Genomic DNA, 22,070 nt, shown 5'->3' with positions numbered 1-22,070 from the left:
AGCCTGTAGCTAACTATGGTCTATCTTCTACTTCTTTATTCTGAGCTTAAATATCCTCAAACATACCCTGACTGGATTGAATGCCGGCCTTAGTGACCGGTATTACACTGTGACTGTGGGGGTTCACTGGAAGCTTGTTCTCAGATCGCCTGAGATTTCACGCAGCTTGTGGATCTGGATGGGGAGCTGCAGCTTGCGGGCTCAGGGAGCAGGAGAGCAGGCCTGGCGCCCCACATGCAAGAGGCACTGGCTTACAGGATGAATTCGATGAGGCAGGAGCTCGTGGTGTCAGCCTCGGACCTTGAGCTCTGCTAGGTCTAGGCGTGAAACCCGACATGGCAGAACAGGGCAGACTGAGCTCAGGCTATGTGAAATTGAACCAACATATTTTACACCCACACCACTAAAAATAGGCCGCCGCCGCCAACTCTTCATCTGGAAGGAGAGGAAACACCAGCGTTGCTATGTTTTGGATGAGATGCAGCACTGAAGTCCTGACCATATTTAGCCATAAGATCATCTCATAGGGCTGCTGCATGAAAGTGGAGGTTTAAAAAGTTATCCTGGCCAAGTGCCAGTTCTGCCTTTATTATTTCTCCCTGCTATCTCAATACTTCATTTCATCACCTAAATTGCCGTTACTCTAGGCTGTTAAAGTGCTGTCATGCTACAGAGGCAACTACGTGAAGGAAATAACGTCTATACAAAAAAGTGCTCCATACAGCGAAATCAGGCCACCTATTTAGGTGTCAGATTTAGATTTTTTTCACTGTAAGCACAGAAACTTGAAACATTTTGCCCAAATGTGTTGAAAGCTATGAAGACATTAAAGATTATTCATGGAATAAATATTCATTGCAGAGAGAGATTTTTTTAACACACGAGTATTTCAGGCAGCACATTGTATAGCATGCAGCCACTTATAGGAAAAAGGAATCGTATTTTGAGTGTTGTTTCAATTGTTTTTAAAAGTAACAATACCAGAAATGTACATCAGTTTTATGATTTAATGACTGTTTCTGTTTAAATTAAAATACCTGCTAGAATTCCCCTGAACCGTTAACTAATTACTAGTAATGAAAAATTTTCTGGGAATTAGTCCTCAAATGCTTCTCTAGCAGATCCTAACTCCTTCACTTTGCTGGTAATTTTTAACCACAAATATTATGTCACACTTGTAGTCCCGAGTATCAGAAAAGTGTCCGCTCTCCTGCTATACCCATGGAAAAAGCGAGTATTTTGCCAACAGCAATTTACTGTGTTGTAGCTTTACATCTTCAGGTTTCCATGTTTTGCAAACTCCCTTTTTTTTTTTTTTTTTTTTTGGTAATTTTGGTCCTGCACGGTGAAGACGTCCTGCTCGTCCGCACTGCGGACCTCTAGTACCATCTAGCGTTACCAGAGCTCTTTAAACGCGCAAGACGTGTCACCTTGCCAAAAGGGCTTTTCCTTTTTCCCTCCTCCAAAGGGGAGAGCCGGAATTGGGATTGACCTGGCGGTTATGGAGGACGACAACACGCACGGAAACCCTCTGCTCCGTGAGGAGCGGCGGCAGGAGGCCGGCCTCGGCGGAGGAGGCCGAACGCGGCCTTGGCGCCACCGGCGGGGACACGCGCAGGGTTGTGCCCTGCGGGGTTTCGGACACCGAGGGGCCTCCCGAAAGGCCACAGGGGAGGTGGCGGAGGGGGTGGCGCGTTTTACCGCCCTGAGGCGGACGGCGACACCCCTCCTCCACCTCCCGCTGAGCCCCGCGCCTAAGGCGGGGAGGCCTGCAGGCATACGCGAGGCGCGAGGCCCACCGCCTGCCCTCACCAAACATGGCCGGCAGGCGGCGGCCGAGGGCGCCCATGCCAGGGCGGAAGTAGCGCGGCCAGCGTCAGCGCGCGGAGCACTTCCGGGGTCGCCACCGCGGAAGGTGTTATTGGTTCAAAGAGTGGCGGGGCGGCGAGGTGCGGTGGTCGCGGTCGGGGGCGTCGGAGAGGAGATAGGGGGCGGGGGAGGGAATTAGGGGGGTTGGGGGGCAGGGAGGGAGTCCGGAGGGGTGTGGGGTGGGCTGAGGTGAAGGGAGCCAGGAGGGGGTGGGGGGCAGGGAGGGAGCTGAGGGGTTTTGGGGGGGGGGGAGACTGGGGAGGAGGGAGCCCGGAGGAGGCTGTGGGAGAGGGAGCTGAGGGGGTTTGGGGGAGGGGGACTGGGGAGGAGGGAGCTGAGGGGGTTGGGGGGGGGGTTGGGGGGAGGAGGGAGCCCGGAGGAGGCTGTGGGAGAGGGAGCTGAGGGGGTTTGGGGGGGGAGACTGGGGAGGAGGGAGCTGAGAGGGTTTGGGGGGGGAGACTGGGGAGGAGGGAGCTGAGGGGGTTTGTGAGGGGGAGACTGGGGAGGAGGGAGCTGAGGGGGTTTGTGAGGGGGAGACTGGGGAGGAGGGAGCTGAGGGGGTTTTGGGTGGGGGGAGAGACTGGGGAGGAGGGAGCCCGGAGGAGGCTGTGGGAGAGGGAGCTGAGGGGGTTTGGGGGAGGGGGACTGGGGAGGAGGGAGCTGAGGGGGTTTGTGAGGGGGAGACTGGGGAGGAGGGAGCTGAGGGGGTTTGTGAGGGGGAGACTGGGGAGGAGGGAGCTGAGGGGGTTTTGGGTGGGGGGAGAGACTGGGGAGGAGGGAGCCCGGAGGAGGCTGTGGGGGAGGGAGCTAAGGGGGTTTGGGGGGGGGGGACTGGGGAGGAGGGAGCTGAGGGGGTTTGGGGGGGTTGTGGAGAGGAGGGAGTTGAGGGGGTTTGGGGGGGGTTGTGGGGAGGAGAGAGCTGAGGGGGCTTGGGGGGAGGAAACTGGGGAGGAGGGAGCCTGGAGGAGGCTGTGGGGGAGGGAGCTGAGGGGGTTTGGGGGGGGGGGAGTGGGGAGGAGGGAGCCGAAAGGCGGTTGGCAGGGGCTGGGAACCGAGGGTGGGGTGGATTGGGGCAGGGAGGAAGACAGGAAGGATTTGGTGTGGACTGGGGAGGAGGGAGCCCGGAGGAGGCTGTGGGGGAGGGAGCTGAGGGGACTTGGGGGGGGAGTGGGGGAGTGAGACTGAGGGGGGTCAGGATGGATTGAGAGGGGAGAGGAGTGGGTTGGGGGAGGTGGCCATGGGGGACTTGATGCGTGGGGAGGTGGGAGAGGGGATTAGGACTGCCTGGGACAGGTGGAGAGGAGGCAGTGGTGTGGGGGAGGTGGTTGTGGGGGTGTGATGGGTTTTGGGGTGAGGGGATTGTGGGGGGGGCAGCTGTGGGGGGCGTGCCGTGGTTAAGAGGGGAGGGGATGAGGGGAGTCGGGCCGATGGGAGCAGGGGGCTGTTATGGGAGGACACAGGATGGATTGTGGGGGAGTCGGGGGTGAATTTGGGGGAAGTAGTTGTTGAAGGACTGGGACTCCGTGAGCGGTGAGAGCAGGCTGGCCTGTGCTAAGCCTTTCTGATGCCTCTGGCAGGTAATCTGCGAAGGGTAGCTAAAGTATTTGGAAAAAATAATAGTTTTTATTATTAAATTAATAGCTCTTTTCAAAGGCTGTCCCACCAAAGGAATAGCAGGTGTCACATTTTGTTCTGTTCCTGCTTCCTTGCTTTTAGATTTCTCTCTGCTTTGGATGGGAAGCGCAACGTTTTCTGAGCTGCTGACTCCTGTGAGGGTTAAATGTTTCTGTCCCAAGTGTAATTTACTCAACATAGATGAGGAATCTGAGTCTTCTGTTGAGGAAAGGACCTTCATAACTGGGAAACATCCTTCTGTCCTATTTGCTGCTGCATAGTTCCTTTCCTTTGGAATTTAATAAGCATGGGGCCATCAAATGGAGACGAGGAAGAGAAGAGTGTAATCCTGATCAGTGATGATGAAGCTGAGAACACGCTTGGGAGTTCAGTTGTGTTAGTAGACCCATTAGGTAAGTATTGTATCTATGAAGTTTTGTAAAGTTTGGTAACTTTTAAGATAAGCTGAAGTAAAATCACAGAGTAACTAGGATTGGAAGAGACTTTAGGATGTCTCTGGTCCAACCTGTACTTTCAAACAGCACGGTCTGTTGTTATTTTCCCAACACAATTTTGAGGTCTTTCAATGAGCAGAAAGTGGCGCAATAATAGACAAAATGAAACATACTTATTCTCCTGAAGTCCGTAGAAAGGAGCGTTTTTTCATACCTTGGAATTTTTCCAACAGCACTAATTATGCTAAAGAATACTGCTGTATAGGTTCAAAAATATCACTAAGCTGTCTGAGACTGGGCCCTTTTTGGTGTTCATTGGACCCCTTTTAGTTAAATTATCTCTCTCGATAGGTGGAGGATTTTGTCCCAGGTCAGTGTACCTTTTTTTATTGTCACGATATGAAATCATAACAAAATCCCTGCCTTGAAGTGCTTCAGAAATAAATGTCAATAGCTGATTTAATTTGTAATGAAGCTGTAGTTATTTTGTACTGATTTATCCTGGGTATTCTCTTTTCTACAGAGACGACTGTCCTGGAAGAGGAGAAATCTGGAGAGGTTGTGGATGAGGAGGGTGAACTAATGGTTACTTTCTGTAAACAAGCCAAAGTTATGCCTCATGCAAGATACGACTGTACAAGACATCCGTTTGAGTATGTTCAATGATGTGGAGGATAATATGGGGGTTTCCTTTTCCACATTTAGTCCACCTTGCAAGTAATCCTGTTAGGATTTTAAGAATTGAAAGCAGAAATAGAGTTGGATAGATATGTAGCCTGTGCCGTAAACAATGTTTTGTTTTTCAACTCTGTAGGCGAATGGAATGTGATACATGTTCACCCCTTGGAAAAAATGCTGATATTTGTAATCAGTGCTACTGCTACATTTGTGATAAGCTAGCTTCTGAGGTAAGGAAGAGCTATAGCAAAGAAACACACAACTTTGAGTAAACTGAATTCCTCAACAGGCTTTGAAAGAAATAATTCTTATGCACAATTAAAAGAACAAATGATACATGACATTTTGATTATTTTAACAGTTCCCCTCCAAAACGTTGATATCTGTCGTCTTTGGTACAGATCCCAAACGCTGGGATCTGTCGTCTTCCCAATACTACTAATACTTTCCATTTGGTCAATGTCTGAGGTTACTTCTAGTAAACTGGGAAGTTATTGGAACGGCTCTTTGCTTGATCTAAAAAAACGTAGCTCCTGTTTGCCTGAGGCACACGGTGTATTTCATGCTGTCTGTTTTAGTAATCTGATTCCTTTTCACAGCAGTAGATGAAGGTCAAACTCTTAGGTTTTTCTAACCTGAGACTAAGGTGAGGGGAAGTTGGGTTTTTTGTTTGTTTCGGTTTTTAAGAGTTCAAAAGTTTTTGAACTGTGAAAGATGTAGGGGGGAGCATCCGAAAACAGTACTCTGTTACCAACCCACTGGGAGAATGCCGGCCCTAAGTGTTCCTGTAAGGTGTTTGGGAATGAGGGGGAATTAGTGGGGTTTTTTTTTCCTTTTCTTTTCATGCCATGGTATCGAGGTATTGCCATATTGACCTCCTGTCAATACGTCTCACTGTGCCTTTGCCTAGTCATGTAAAGGATGAAGTGAATTATAGTCCTTCACTCAGAGAGGAACTAACTCTTGATTTGCTCAGCTGAAACAAACACTTTTCCTGTCTTTCACTTTTTGTGAAATAGTGCCAGAACTGGACAACCCCTTCCCTTTGTCATTGCAATGCGCATAACAAAAGCAAATTCTGGAAGGACCAGCGTGATTTTGCCTTGGCTGGTGTTCTTGTAATGTTCAATTTGGAGCTCACAGACATAGATGCAGACCTTCGGCATGGTGGTGAGTATTATGCTCTCATATTGTCCCGGAAGACCAGTGGCTCACAATGGCTGCTCAGTCTGTGGCTTGATGACCTTTGTAACCTGCAAGGGCAATTTCTTCGGTCCACAGCCCTCTTTGCTAAGGCTTGGTGAATTGTTTGGGTGGTAGCTTACTTTTGCTACCTTTTTCCTGGGGCGTACACAAACCAGACACAAATCTGCAGGTCTAGTCACGCGTTTTCCTCCTCCAGGAAGAAGCAGAAAAGTTTGCCTGGCCAATAAGATTGGGCACAAATAACTTGCAAAACCTTTTATATAAGGTGCATGTGAATGACCGTCTGTTTCTTCATGGTTTGAAGAAGATTTTTGCACTAACAGTTTCACATCTCCTCTGCTCACCCTTCTAGGAAGTCTTCTAATAAATTTTATCCGTGAACTTTCGGTGGAATATAATAAGTATTTGACTGGAGAAAAAATGCCTCCCAAACAATACGAATGTTTTTGTCTCCCAAAACTGCCACCTGGGCAATGCAATACCTGCAAATCACGCCAAATGGAGGTTGTGTACAAGTAAGTGACGGCAGAATTCAGTTACTCGGCTACTAGCAATACATCTTGGTCAAAGCAGGTTTGTTTTCCTTTAGTCAAGTAATAATTAGAATCATGGCAACCTGAAAATAGCTGAAACGTAACTGAGACGGTTTAGCCAGTGGGAAGTTGGGTTGCACTTGGATGTAGTTTAAGCAGCCCCCTAACTACATCTTTAAATAAATCTCTCCTGCTGTGCTAAGATGCTTGATTATTATCAAGGATCTTAGCATTGTTAGGTTATTGATAATTTTATCATATGCTTCATTATTATAGTTTAGGGAAGCATGAAACTAAAGCCCATATTCTTTCTAGTCTGCTAGGACTGGGTTCCACTTTTAGTCCAGTGTGTGCCTCCAGAATGCTTAAAAGAAAACTTGTGCAAATGCTCTGTCACTGTCTCCTGGATTCTCATCAAGGAAAGACGAATCAACTTGCTTTCAAACTACAGAATGGTCATAATTGCCATTTGTTTACAAAGTACATCATGGGCTGCTTATCTTTCTTAGGTATTCTGGAGTTTTTGCGCTGGTAACCAGATTTTTAAATCAGGCAGAAAGAGAGAATCCTAAAGCTGCTGCTGTCATGTTTCTGGGAGCAGCTAAAGAGATAGCACTTCATAAAGACCCTGCTTTGTAAGTATCCCGTTCCACAACTGATGTGTAATCCTCATTTGCCTCTCAAGGGGAAGAGAATAAGCAAGAATGCTGTTTTCCCATGTATTAAGGGAAAGGATACTGTAAATATCGCAGCTGTGGTGGCAGCACAATAAGAGGAACATGAGTACACCTGAGGGAGAAATGAAATTGGTTACAAGGGGGGATTTAGGGAAAAGAGAAGGGCTGAGGCTGGATGTGGGAGGAAGGAGTTGACTGGGATTGAGTCAGGAGGGGGAGAGATGATCTCAGATGAGGGGAGGGAACTGGGAGGAGAGAGGCAGGAAGACAGCAAATGGTGGAGGGTGGGAACTGATTCCGCAGGAGAACGTACAGGGGCAGGGGAGCTTTCCTGAGAGAACAGACAAGCTGTGTTGTGCAGAAGAACTTCTGCTTCCGAACTGGAGGGAAGTGAGAATGTGATGTTCTTCAGGTGACAGGTCTTAGAGCCCTCCTGTAAGCCTCCAGGAAGCTGACCTGTTTCAGTGAGAGGATGCAATACTTAATAACTTTTTTAAAAAAGGCTTTAAATGTTTCAGTCTTTGCTACTTATCTTGCTGTTTCTTTTCCTGTTTACATCATTTGTGTTTGTTGTGATGCACACGTGCATGTTTCGTGCTTCTTTACTGCCTAGCTTGAGCAAGGTCCCAGAGCTTTCCTTTGCAAAATCTAAATATTTTGGGTTTTAAATTCAAGGGTATCTGCAAAGCAGCAGTAAATGTTTCTGACTTGTCAAACCAGTTCAGACCACAGCATCTTCTCTGCAATTCTTTTTTCTGGGGAACTGTCAGGATTTGCAAGGAGCAGGCTGGATGTATTATTTGAGTAAGTCTCTCTCTGTATGCTTTTCTGAGTCCCAGAGCTTTCACTGTAGTCAGATGGGATGTGGTTTGATCGTCTCAGGGGGCTGATGACGTACAACCCTTTGGGACCCTGCACGGTCAAAGATGTGCACTTGGTGGCCTAATAAAGCAGGGTAGGTGATTAGGTACTGCTGTACTGTCTTTGTGTGTGACTTTGGTATACTTTAGTGCTGTAAAACAAACAGTGTTAATTCTAGAATATAAAATGTTTTTACAATTTAAGCACTTGCTAAAACTGTTTGGAATAATTCTTATTACCTTTTTAGCTCCCAGTGCTCTTTTAAGGAAGTGTTTTGCTCTTTTAAGGAAGTGTTTTCCTAAGCAGTTGAGCATAGGGAAGGAAAAAAGGTAGAAAGAGAACATAAGCATTAAACAGTGCATTGTTTGTTTTGTTTATTTTCTTAGAAGCTGGCAGAACCTTGGTCAGACTGCTTCATTAAAGATTGCTGTCCCTTGTCTGCTGCAAAGGTGAGACTTGTCCTCTCATATAATGCTGAGGTGTCAACAGGATGGTTGGTGGCCGCAAACTTTCTGCTATGGTACTTGTACAAAACACATTTAAGATGACTCTTCTCCAAAAGCATAAAGGAAAATGGGAATGCCTTAGCTCTTAAAGGCCAAAAGTAAATTTGCACAGCTCCAGAATACAGATATATATAGTCTTATGGATCTGTAGCATCAGGAACCACTATCAGGGAAGAGCACCAAAGCAAGGAGAGCCTACTGCCTGGGTGTAAACTGCAGACGGGTAGGGAAAGGCAGAAGAATACAAAGCAACAACAATATGCACCAGTCTGCTCTATAGGCAGATACCTTAGCATGCTATCGTGTTTTACAGTTATACGCTACAAATTGGGATTTGGAGCCGTTCTGTTGAATATTAGTCCACTTTTTGTGAAGAACAAAGGCAATATCTGCCTTGATCAGCCCCATGTAAACATCCAAAAACCCTTGGATAACTTTTAGACTGTAGTCTAGGAGTGTTTTGTAAGGCCAGACCAGAAGATGGTGTAGCTACTTGCGATTAGTAAGCCTGAGAGTATATAGCGTCTGTTAAGAATCAAAACATGAGCCGTCTAGTCCTCAGCAAGGGGGGAGTAGTCAGGGATGTAACATAGTAAAGTTCCCCCAGAGGCTGATGAATGAGGACATCTAGCTCGCTTGGCTTAATTCATTTCTCATTTTAGCTTTATACTTCACCTTTAACCTGAAACTCACTTGCAACAGAAGATTAATGAAATAGGAATTAACTTTTTTTAGGAACACTCAAAAACGATTATACATCCCACTTCCTATTTGAACTAATGATGGGTACAACCTAAATCCTATACTGAGTTTCATTTTAAGTGACTACTGGTGAATTGATTAATTTCTGACTTTAAAAGAACAGGAAAGGCAAGACGCTATTTTTTACTCTCTCCCTCAGATTTAAAAGGGTAGGCTCTGATTTGTGTCAGTGTTTTGTCTTAACTGAAAACTGTAGGTGATGAAGACTTCGCTATTCTTAAAGTTGCCAAGAGTTCAGATCAGTAATCACGTAGTCATGCTGGATTGTTATAGTTTAATGACACTTAAGGTAAATTGTGAAGTGACATGCTGTTGCTTTTATGATTTACTTCAGAAATGACATTAAAGGAAATTTTAAATGCAACTGATGTTTACTGTTCTTAGTTTTTTGCATTTCTCTTGGCACAGACAGTAATCAGGTTGCTTATCTAGCTCATTGTATGCTGCTGCAGTAGTGTTTCTCCCATACACTCAGTGGGATTCTGTCTTAAAAAGCAATAGCAAAGAGCCTTGGTTTCATTGGTGTTTAAAAATAATAACAAAAATGCAATCCTATTAGTTATGAATTTAAACTTAGTTCCAAAATGTCTACCTGAAATATTAAAAAAAAAACAAAACAAAAAAACTACAGACTGGTTTCCCATGGGTTTAAGAAGAAGTAGTCTACATGATTCATCTGCTTTTAAAAGATTCTGACTTAATTCCTCAAGGATCTAACTCTTTCTTTTTATAACACAGAATCACAACACAACTTCAAAGGATGCTGGTGTTGTGTGACTTCCCAAAAAGCTTGTATGAAAAGTTTGTTAATTTTTTTCAATCCATATCACTTCCATGTCACTGTTTTGGCTTCTCAAATAGGTATGTTGTTTGTTTTTAGAATATGTTTTTATATAGTTGCCTAACTTGAATACAGCTATAGAGAATAGTTCTTTCACTGATGGTTCTAGAGATGTGTGTGTTGTTAAAGGAATGTTTCAGAATTTTTACCTACTTTTTACCTGAGCTGTCCTTACCATAGTGGAATATTGTTGTTTAATACTATGGCTGAGCTGTTGTCCATACAGCCACTTTTCAGAAATGAACTATAAATTTCAAAATACTTTATTAGTAAAATCATCATGCTACTTAAAGAAAATAAATTACACTGTGCCAATGAAGTGCATTAAGAATGACATTTTTTTTTTTTCCTTCCAGCTTAAATGTTGTACCATGGGACCATGTATTACTGACCACTGTTTTAAAAGGCCAGAACATTACTGGCCAAAGAACACAGAAAGGAAGAAAAGTATTTCTGTGGGAAACACTTCCTGTTATACAGGCTCGAGTGGAGAAATTGATAGACAAAACAAAGTAAGATTGGTTTGGTCTTGTTTTGGTTTTTTCATTTTATAAACTCAACTTTGTTTTGCATAGTATTGACTGCAATACTGTGTTTCGGTTCTGCAAAAGTTATGCATTATGGGGAAACATAAAAAGTGAAAACGTATTCAAAGCTTCTCGTGCCTATTACTTGTTATAAACAAGTCTAGTATTTTTTTGAATGATTCCAAAGCAGAAACAAGAGCCCTCTTTGTACTTCAGGACCCTAAAAGAATAGCAAAGTGGAGAGAACTACTTTGTTTACATAACCTCAGTAGGTCTTAGATGCTGACATTTAAAATAAGTCCTATTGATCAAAGGCTGACTAGGTGGGAGACGGCAAAAAAGCATGTTCTGATCTCTGGGTCTTTAAGTGTGAATGCAAGCGACTTAATTAAATTGCAAGGCAATCTCATTCTGTTTTGCCAGCGTACATAATTTATCTGAGAACAGCTGCTTATTTCAGCTATCTGCTGTGTTCAGTAGTGTCTTTTTTGGAACTTAGTCCCTTGGAAAGTTCATTAGCAAAGCAGAACATCCATACTATATAAACAAACGTGGTTTCTTTGCGGCTTTATGATATGGAGGCAGGTCAAGTTGAGGCTTCGTTCAGGTCATCTTCCCTTACTCTAGTGTAAGGGTAGTGTTGTTTTTTTTTGGATATAGGTATGAAGTAATTTGTAATGGTAGGTATGTCTTTGTCCAGAGATTTTGCTCTTTGAGTTTATCAGAAAATGGCACAAAGGCAGTTTTAATTTACAGCACTTCAGTTTTGTATTTGCAGCCAAATGTCTCTTCTCTGCCAGTTGTACTTCTATACTGTTTTTGCAATGTCTTCCATGTCGGAAGAACTTCTGTTTTATTTTACTAATTGTAATAAATATTTGATTAACCTGTACACAGGCTAATGCTTCCTTTTCTCCCCCCCCATCCCCAGCTATAAAGAAGTTGTTCGCTACCTGAGAGCTGTGAAATGCAATGATGCCAAAGGGTAAGTGACTCTCTTAATTTCTTTGCCTTCAGATTGTCTCAGTCTGTGTTTTAACCTGAAATAGAATGGCAGAGTGCAAAGCAGCAAGATGTTGGTGGCTGTTTGCTCATGGAAAGTAACATTGCATTGCAAATGCTTTCTGCCTTACCGGTTGTAGTGTATTAGTTAAGTGTAGTTGGATACTAAGTGCTATCAAACTTCCATGTTAACAAAAATCAAATGATCAGTTTTCTTCTTTCCAGGTTAAGAGACCTTAGAGATAAAATCCCATTCTATTTGTGTAAAACTGGAGACTTCCTTGATGCTGCACATTCACTGTTGTTTCCAGTCAATAGCCTTGCGTGCTGTACTGCCTGCCGGGTAACACCGTTACAATTTGAAATCTACTTAAAGATGTTCAGAACAGGCAGTGTCCCCAGTGGAAAGGATTTTCAAGACTCTGGGCCTTGGGTTACAATTGGCAAGTATCCTTTTTTGTTTTCATAGGTTTAGAGCCTTTCTTGGTTGCAGCTTTTACTTTCTTACTAAATTTAGTAACATTCTAAGGGATTCTGAATTCAGCAATAAATTCTCCAGGCTAACATGTAGTACGTAACACTAGGCAAGAAGGAAGTCTTTAGATTTGAGCATAAATTTGTTTAGCGCGCTTAGCAGAAAAAGCTGACTTTGGTCAGCTGTGAATCTATTTTTCTCAAAGCAATCTCTTTAAAAAAGAAATACAAAGCCCTTTATTAGATCATGACACTACCAATGTCAGTCTATAACTTAGCCTCATGATATGTCTCAACCTTGACCTTGAGGATGAAGGCTTTCTGATGGAAAGATCAGTGTATTTCATGATCTGTGTATTGCGTTTTGTTGTTAGATCAGCGGCTGCTGACTGATCTGGCTTGGTTCATGATATTTGTCAAGAAGGTGTATTCTGAAACAAAAGACTTATTTTAGAGATGCTGTTCTGTTACTAGTAGAAGTCTTAGAAGTATGAGATTGACAGTGTGTACCACGCTGTGCCGTGATACGGTGTACATAATGAAGGCTATTTTGGATCATCCTCTACATTGACTTACGCTAAATTGTATTTAGTCCTTTGGGCAGCTTTCTGGGATAACGTTTTACGGTTGATGCAGACTCTGTATAGAAAAGCTGCAGGCCCTCCCTTATCTTATTTTTGTTAGATTTATGTAGAAGTGTATCTGCAATGAAGTTAATGTCTTGTTTTTGTTTATACACTGTAGTTATTTGGAGGATGCAAGATATATTTGGGTTTTTCTTCTTGCAGGGTCTCCTTTGAAAGACGGTGTTCTGATTAAGCAGGCACTCAAACTGCTTTACAGCAATATGTTGCTATACAGGAATGTGAGTCTGTATTAAAATTGTGTTTCTGTGACCCACTGACTATTTCTGCACATGTCTACTTTGTCCACATGCTATTTCTCTAGTACAAGAGTTTACTGTCAGGGTGCTTTTTACATAGTTCACACTTCCCTGAAACTTTTTTCTCCTGTGAGTTGTTTTGGTTGTTTGTTCTTGTTTGTTTTTTATCACTCGTTCGGAAAAAATTGCGAGCGAAAAAATTTTCTCAAGTATCATTTCTTCAGTCCTTTTTTCCCTAACTGTAGACCTTGGAGTTCGTGGCTCCTATCTTGAGGTGCTATGATGTACTTACCACAAACCAGATACAGGTCTCAAATTGTGTAAATTGTCCACTGGCTCAGCTGGGAGGTTACTGATACAATTATGACAAATGTTGTATCTTTGTAGTCATTGCAAGCTTACTCAGTTCAACAGCATGCTGTAGTAATGAGGTAACAACAAGCGAAAGTGCCATACGTATATTGAATATGTCTTTACTGTTATGCTATTCAGCTGTTTTAGGCAGTTCTCCATCCTAAGTTATGCATGCTCTGATACTTGTCAGTGGGGCTGTAATGATAACACCAGCTACAGGTCTGTTCATCGGCCATAAAATAGAAACATGACAGATGAGGAAAGCGTTGCCTTTTGCTACAGATAAGGTAACATGGATGGGGTGTTTGCCACCTGACGGAATTCAGGGGCTGAGAAGCCCTGAACATTAGTGTGCAATCTGAGCGCATACAAGTAATGTTTCCATTATATAAGGGAATGAAGAAAGCACTTTATTTTCCTTTGATCAGGTTATTTAAGGAAAGCCAAAAGAACCTAGCTGTTCTGAAAATACTGAATGCCCGTCTAATTGTCAAAGAGGCATATTCTGATTGCAAAAGGTTCTGGTTTATGTACAGTTTTGTTTTTTTTTTTGGGGGGGGGGGATAAATTTATTTACCTAGTTCTATCTGGTTGGCTGAAGGACTTCATAAAGTAAAAGTTCTGCTGTGTTTCAGCCCAAATGTTGGAGTTCTCTCATCATGATTTTGGGCAGTAGCAGTTTGCTGGGAAAAAACGGATACCTACATCCCTTGTCGTTGAAAGAGCCACCACTTGAATTCCAAGAGGTAACTGGAAAAAATACTATAAGATGGAAGCATTTGTTGTTTTGGTTTTATATTAGGCTTCATTTGGTGTGGATATTGGCTCATTCTTTTAAATATTGAGGTTAGCTTTACAGTGCATTATCAAATACTCTTGGTATGCGCTGAATCTAATCCTTTGCCTGCAAAATGTGGTGACTCAGGTGTCAGTTATTCAGACTCACCTGTTGAAAACAACTGTCCTCCCACAAGACATGTTGCAAATATCTAGTAAAAGCTATGTTTAAGTTCTAGTGAAAGCTGTTTAGGTTGGTTTATTTTACTTTGTATGTCTGTTTTTCTTTCTGTGAGATGAAAGGGTGTGTAAATCTCCATTTTTTTTTAGCAAAGTTGATGCACAGTGACCTGTTCCTCTGTCTGTGCCCAAAGTCCCTGTGCATGATCTATTGTTTGGACAAGCTATGCTGTAGTACCTTTGTCACAGATGCAGCTTTTCCCCCCAAGCGTCAAAGCTTCATAAGAGCTCTTCAGGATTGTGTTTAAAATGTAGATGTTGTACCTGCTAGGATATAGCTGATACCTCAGTCTGCGCCTACAGAACCAGTCTACTGGGAAGCTCACTTCTGTTTCTTACATCTAACACACAGCACAGATATGTCATGGTGAGCGCAAAGAAGCATTAAATGTTGTGGTAAACAAGTTAACTCTGCCTGCAGAGTGCCTAATACTGATTCTGTATCTTCTAGTGTTAAGATAAATCAGATAACCGCAGAATAGATAGGAAAGCAGTTGCCTTTCTTTATGAAAAATGTACTCTAATAGTTTAAAAGAGCCAATATCTGGGTATTTTTTCAAAGGTGCAAAAATAAACGTCTGCTAAGCATAGTAGGTTAAAATGAAGAGGTTATGTGATATTGCTTAGTAGGTGCTGTGGAATCTCAAAGAGGCTTGAGGACACCCTTGTAAAAATCAACCTCATCTGTAAAAGGTGCTGCAAAAAATAGATAAAATCACATTAAAGTAGTACATCACAGAATTGTCTTGAGTAGTGTTTGTATATAGACTATATGGGCAGCCTTCTTTACCTGTGACTCAATACTTCTTTTGCAGGGAGTGCTGGCTGCCAGTAGTGGTCTGTTGGATGAGCTGAAGGCAAAAGTTAATATTTCTTTGCCATCTGCTATTTTCTCTTCTCATGTAAGTGTGTGCATGGCAATAAGAAAACTAACCAGTTGTTGTATTGTACTTTAAGAAATTGCCATATTGCAGACAGTCAGACTGTTATGACAAGCTTTTAAGGGGGGCTTGAAGATTTCTGGGAAGTGGCATAAGACTATTCTTAGCATAGTCTGAAAGCTGGACCAGGTATCTGAAAGTAAACGACCTGTAGTCTGTTCTGGTCTGACACTGCCTTCACCCTGGTAAAAGTCTTAATGCCTTGCTGTCTAAACTTATGCATTTATAAAATGCAGCAGTTGGCAGTTCTCAATCCTGTATTTACTTCTCAGGTTGAGTCATCTTGCGTTGTTTGATTCAAATTGGAGGCCGTTTTTTGAGAGTTGGCAGTATTGCTTGTCTCAAAACAAACGTATGTGATTTTATCAGAATAGCCTGGAATTTCTGAAGTTTTTTGAGCGATGATTTCAAGTGTAGTGGGATATCTCTAAAGGTGATTTGGAATGGGTTTAGTAAATACAGTCAGAAGGTTTTCTAATCTGAAGTATGCAAATCGCAATGATTTGGAAAAACAAGGCGGGTAGAAGCCGTTTGTTTGGAATAAGGATGCAGTCACCTACCTAAGGAGCCATCTTATCCTGCTTGACTTGTCACTGCTTTTGAGGAAATTACACTTAACTTACTCAACTGCTGTGGCTCCTGGGCCGGAATTTTCCTTTTCCACTTAATTGTAGTCCTGCTTTACTGTGATGGTGTCAGACTTCATGTTTCTGTGAGGAGCTGGAGAGCATCAGGTGAAAGATGCTGTATAATGAAGTACCCTTTCTGTTCTCCTATCTTGTGGTCTTCCTAAGATTCTTCTGGATGTAGTGTGACGTCCAACCTCTTTCTGACTGGAGTGGTAGTAATTTCCTGCTGATTTGAATAGATGCAATGGACAAGTAGTGGGAAAGTGGGCTTTTACATATGCGTACTTCTTATTGATATTTCTTCCTGTAGCTGCACCGTGAGGCTTGTCTTATTCTCGCAGTGCAAGCAGTACAGCAGATGCTTTTCTGTGATCTTCCATATTTGAATTCCTTCCTAGAGATAGCCCTGGCATTTGGGGTAAGTCCTAGATATTGAGTTCTGTTCTAACAGATTAAAGCAAATGACACTTAAAATCCATGTAACATCACTTAGAGCTTTTAGGCACATTTAACTCTTTCTTAGCTTTGTTTTATTTAAGCTTTGCTGACCTTTAATTTCTGCTTGGTGTATGTGGTTTTTTGTGGGTGTTTTTTTCTCCTTAAGAAATGACTGATGCCGAGGTTAAATCATAGGTTTAATTTTTATTTTTCATTTTGTCTTTTAATTTTATCTTTTCCTAGAATAACTTCTGGGCTCTGAGGCTATTATTAGACCATCTTTCCTATGAAGAACATGTTCTCCATGGCACTGTCAACTTGATTTTGAGAGATCTGGATTGTCGAAAAGCAACGATGCTAAAACTGTGAGTAAGCATTTGCTTCCTGAAGTCTGGCTGTTTGTTCATGGATGCATTAAGAGTGGTCCCACAGCAGTAATATTCAGCAAAGATATAATCCATAACTCTGAAAATGGCCAGCTCAGTGCTTTAGAAAAGCCAAGAGTGCAAATAGGATGTTAGGAATTAATAGGAAACTAATGGACAAAACTTTGTGTGTAAATGCTGCATCTGTATCTTGAGTGTTGTGCGTGGTTCTGGTTCCTCTTCTCGAAAATACTGTAGAGCTAGAAAAGACAGAGAAGGATGACAAGGGTGATCAGAGATGTGGAACAACCTCTATGAGAGGAGTCCTTAACCTTGACACAGCCATCTGAGCTTGGGGTTGTGATACTGATCTGTTAAATCACGTGTGTCCAGCAAAAGGTGCGTTGGGAGTAATTGTTCATCTTCTCTTCTGGTACAAGAACCAGGGAGCATAAAGAGACTCTAATGCGACAGAACAAAGCAGTCTGAGGCTATACGTCTCAAAGCTTATAGTTCAGTGTATATACAGCATAGAGTTGTGGATTTTGTTGATGCAGGATGTTATGGACACTATCTACAGCTAAAACTAAAAACGCTAAGTTTATACAGATTGAAAAACAATTAGATGCATTGCTAGAAGATTGTAAAGTATGACTGGCATGGAAACAGCACTCCTGATGTAAGGAGTTGGCCCTTGAGCTGTGAATCACTGAAGGTGGGGCGAGTATACCTAGAAGACTATGAATTTTGTTCAGCTCTATATGAGCTACCATTGTTCTTCAGCAGCTGTCTTCCTTCAAACGAAAGGCACCTAGGGCATCCCCTTCTGTATGTCTGGCTTGCAGAAGGCCAAGATGCACGTCGTGCTTCTTGCAAGAAGCACGACACTGGGCTAGGTGGGCCATAGATCTGACCCAGTCCAGCTGTTCACATACCAAGAAAGCCTTAAGATTTGTCCTGCTCTTAAGCTCATTGCAAAGAATCTGTTCTCAGTCATCGCTGGTGATGGAATTCTGAGTTAAATGGGCTGTATTTTTTACACAGTATGGTTATTCTTGTGTTTTATATTCATTAGGTGGCAAAACCTTGGTCCTCAGTATGTAGGTGAATTCCTTTGCCTGTTCCTGACTTGCAGGCATAAGAAAATGCAATCCATTGGCTTGTTCACTCTGAGTATTATTACAGAGAACCTGCATATGTAAGTGTGTATCTTCCTAGTTAAACAGTAAATCATTAAGTGTTGTGACAGTGCTGATAGTTTTCTTTTGGTTAACACAGTCTTAACTCACAGTTCATTCTTGCTTTTTCACATCCTCATTACTAATAATAGTAAAGATGCTGAGCACCATGTCTTTGGTAGGTTACAAATTTTTCTGTGTTACCTATTGCAACCAAACGGACTTCTAACTTCCCAGTGTCCTGCGTTAGGGCGACATGTTATCTATTTCGGAGAACTATGACCAGTCAACAGGAAAACATATGATAGCATACAGTCTAGTTTTGTTACTCAAATGTCACTATCCATATCCCTTCATTCTCTTTAAGTTTAAAAAAAAATTATGATTTACAGAAAAAAATTGTCGAACCCGACAAAGGTATAATACTTCAAATACTTGTTTAAAGAGAATATTCTAAAGTAGCTCAAAATCTGTATTGTTCTATATCTACCAAAATACAGTGGGTGCACAGATGTCAACGTTTCTTTTTACTTTGTAAGAAGTACTTCACAAGGTAATGAGAGGAGTAGATCCCCATAAGTGGGATTCAGAAACATCTGTGCATTGTAATGCAAACTGAGGACAGCCTTAAGTTGATGCCTGTCATTCTTCTCTTTTAAAAGAAGAGAGACCACTTACTCTGCAATAGCAAAAAGCTTCAGTGAGTGTGCAGGGAAAATGAAGTTCTGGAAGAGTCTAAGGATTACATCTAGATTACAAATGGTAATAGAGCACACTATTACCTTTGAGACCCCTAGCTCTTTGTTAGTATAATCCTTGCTCTCTTGTGTTATGCAGTAAAGCATAAGCTTTAGAGCGATGGACTTTCATGTATTGACATAATAGTTTTAAAATCAAAGGACTCCGCGCTCATGTACGGGAAGGCAGAATGATTGCCTGCTCCTGCATTTTTAATTCTCATATGTAGCAGATGGCAGCAGAGTAATGTTGAGAATTCGCTTCCTGAGCTGTCTTAACTGGAAATCTAGGAGGTATAAGTTAACCTTCTTTGTAAAAATGCTTTTTTCTGCTTCCTCTCTTCCCCCTTAACTGTGTGTAGCTGAGAAAATAAAGTAGCTGCTTTTATTCAGTTGTGTATGAGCTTGGTTACACTGAAGAAATTTACAGTTCTAATGACTGTCTCTTTTTAACTCAAATAGTCAAAGATTAGAAGCAACTCTTTGTGAGGTTTTACAGTATGCTCTGTCAGAGGTCCAAGAGGAAATCTGGTGAAATCCTGTTGTGATGGTCTAACTTGGTTTTTAAATTCTTTAAATTTGGTATTGAAATCATCTCCATTTGGAAGTTGGAGTGAACTGCTGGATTAGCCTTCAAGCATAGCACTGGAGTATGAACAACTTAGGGAGTGGCTGAAAGTGGACAGATCTGTCCCTAAGAAAAAATGAATTAAGAATCTAAATCTATTTTTTAGGTGTCCATGGGCAAAGCATCTTTGCAACTTCTTTCACAATGCAGTAAGTATCTCTGTATTTCAGAATTAACAGCAAAGCATAAGAGACAGACTTTAGTACTTGAGAGGCAAATGTGTTCTGTCATTTGCTTGCAATGGCTGAGGCAAGACAGTTGGCCTAATAAGTGTATATGGAGAAGCTAGAATGAGAAGGTTAATGAATTCAAGTCTTCTAAGGGTCCATGTTAATACCAATGAAAATTGTACTCAGCGTATGTTCAAACTGGTTGAAAGAGTTGATTTTGACAGCTTGTCTGTTTGTATACCCTTGCATTGAGGTTGGATTCCATGATGATCACAAGAAATCGAATTGCCAAACACACTAGCTCTTACCAGATCCTAACTTTACTCTTCCTAATAGCATAAAACTGGTTTGACTAGTTTCTGTGCATTTCCACTGAGCGTTTGGTTGTGATTTTTGTCACGTCGCAGGTATTCAGTAAAGCAGCCTAATAACCCTTTTTGTCCCTAAGAGCTCATCAGCTGTCCGTCTAGACAGCCCCTTTGCCCCCAAGCAGGCTAAGATAAAACTAACTACATACTGAATTGCTCAGCACATATTTTAATTAGTTGCCAGCTCAGATTTGTAAAGAGAAGATAACTTTAGTTCATCTAGTTTATTGCCTCTCTTGGGAGGAATCATTACGTGTGGAGCCTTTAGAAGATGAATTTTCTTGTAGTCAGAAACACCGAAAGTCAGGCACAGCTTGAAGGGGAATAAGCCCCTCTCTTTAAAACCACATCCCACAAATAAGCTCACAAGTGAGCTTGCCTGAGGAGGTATCTGAGCCCAAGTTCCTCTATATAAAAATGACAAGTTACTGAAGTGTATTAATCGATTTTTCTCTTGACAGGGATTAAGGCACCTACCCCTTGGCACCACAGCTCATCATGAAGTCTCCAAATTCATAAACATTTTGGAAAAATTGTAATTTAGCAAAATTCATAAGGATTTTTTTAAATTTGTCTTAATCTAAATCTCTTCCTAGATTCCCATGCGTTCTGCCTTGGTTGTCTTCTCTTTCTTCCCTTAAATACCTTCAGCTGAAGAATTGACTTCAAAGCTAAAAATAAAATCCTAGGTTTAGGCGAACAGTGTCTCTATTTCAGTAAGTGTTCTTGAAATTTCCTTTCTTTCAGGGCTGTGTATTAAGCAGTTGTTTTTAGAGTTAGTGGTCATAAATCTAAGAAAACTCAGTCTACAGAGAGATGCTGTTTGGGGTTGGGGGAGAAACAGGAAGGGACAAAGTAGCAGCACGACTCTACTTCTGTTGTGTTGCCCAAATGGGGTTCTGGAGGAGATATGTGCAGCAGAGCAACCGCCGAGGAGGTAGAAGTTTCCTAAGTGAAGGGAAGAGTACAACAGTATGTGTTAAAATGCTGTTTGCCTTCCCTCTTTTATTGGATACATAATTATAAAAAAAAAAAAAAAACCCACTCTTCAAGTAGTATCTTCAGCCTCCATTTTTTTTGTACTTGTATCAAGAAATCAGATTTAGAAAGGCCTAATGCAGTAAATAGCTTGTTTTGCTTGTATATAGAAAATCTAGTTTTCTAGGTTTTTAAACTGCGGGGCTTTGTTTTTACTACAATACTGCAATAGTTGACTGATAGGATGGTACTGATTCCTCTCTTGGTTATTTGAATCCTTATAATGGCCAGTTTAACAGTTGACTTTTGAACTGTGGATTTAGAAATAGAGATATATTTGTAGCCTGATTATACTCTTTTTTAGTTGCACCGTAATATCTGTCTGCATTGGTTTGGTAGTCGAGGGGCAAAAAAAATACTAACATGTGATGTACTGTATTTTGCACACTTACGACTTGCAGTGGCTTTTGCAGCTTCTTTATCCTAAGTCAGCTAAATTATTTTTCAAATTTTCTATAAAAGTGTAGATGTATGTAAAACAATAAGGTGTTAAATAAAAACTTTGTAGAAGTTATGTTTGTTTCATTTCTTTTTTAAGCGGTTGCTGTACTTTTATGTACGTCTTGTTGTCCACGTTCACCCACAACAAGCAGAGTGAAGTGCCCTGATCCGTGTAAATCTGGCTCTGGTGGCTGTCAGCAGGGGTGGGCGCTTGGTGTCTCACTGTAAAAAAAACAGTACACATACACATTGCTTTCCATGTTCCTAATACGATCTTTTTCTCCCTTTACTTCTGTTAACGTATGCATTAGGCTCCTTGGCAGGCCTCATGTGCTGCGTCTGCTTTTTTCATTTTGCCCTAAGTTAAAGCTTTCCTTCCCCGAGCTCTGATCTGGCTGGTAAAGGCTCCCTGGGTGCTGTCCCAGCGATGCAGAGGGGCCGGGCAGCCTGCTGGGCTCCAGGCTCCAGCCCTGGGCTCTCCCAAACCACCCGTTTGAGTAGTCTCCCTTCATACTAGCCATAAGGGCTTACGTCCTGCTTTGTTTCCCTCCGCTGTGGGTGTGAAAAGACAAAAGCAAAGCCAAGTAGCTCTGCACTGAAAAACGGGGTACCGTCAGGTACAGAGGCAGGCCTTAGCATCCGATTGAACTCGGGGACTGCGTAGACACCGCAGGGTTGCTCTGCTGGGTGCCCCGTGGCTGGTGCAGGACCAGGTGCGGACGGGAGAAGAAGCTGGTGAGGGACGTGCGCTTCGTTACTGCGTGAGGTCTGGATTCCCTATGAAAGGGAAAGGCTAGGAAATGCTTCTGTTTCAGTGGACTAATTGACTAATGTATTCATTTGCTAATGGGATGTCTATTCAGTATTTATCAACTTCT

At 42.2% G+C, this 22,070-nt stretch overlaps 1 protein-coding gene across 1 annotated transcript; it reads left to right on the top strand.

Annotated features, from left to right (window-relative positions):
• The first annotated feature begins 1,497 nt into the window (after positions 1-1,497).
• Positions 1,498-21,265, top strand: LOC104141168 (uncharacterized). Its single transcript, XM_068907821.1, has 20 exons — positions 1,498-1,949; positions 3,586-3,896; positions 4,462-4,591; positions 4,753-4,846; positions 5,636-5,786; positions 6,175-6,337; positions 6,865-6,990; positions 8,280-8,342; positions 9,900-10,022; positions 10,359-10,514; positions 11,461-11,514; positions 11,757-11,974; positions 12,794-12,870; positions 13,878-13,988; positions 15,075-15,161; positions 16,140-16,247; positions 16,511-16,632; positions 17,708-17,830; positions 19,282-19,324; positions 20,175-21,265. Exons 2-20 carry the CDS (start codon positions 3,791-3,793, stop codon positions 20,250-20,252), a joined length of 2,133 nt encoding a protein of 710 aa, XP_068763922.1. The 5' UTR covers positions 1,498-1,949; positions 3,586-3,790; the 3' UTR covers positions 20,253-21,265.
• Positions 21,266-22,070: the final 805 nt, after the last annotated feature.

The sequence above is a fragment of the Struthio camelus genome, chromosome 15 (genome assembly GCF_040807025.1).
Source record: "Struthio camelus isolate bStrCam1 chromosome 15, bStrCam1.hap1, whole genome shotgun sequence".
In the NCBI taxonomy this organism is placed as follows: Eukaryota; Metazoa; Chordata; class Aves; order Struthioniformes; family Struthionidae; genus Struthio; species Struthio camelus.
The sequence above is the reverse complement of the archived record's forward strand: the minus strand, read 5'-3'. Positions and strand labels throughout refer to the sequence as shown.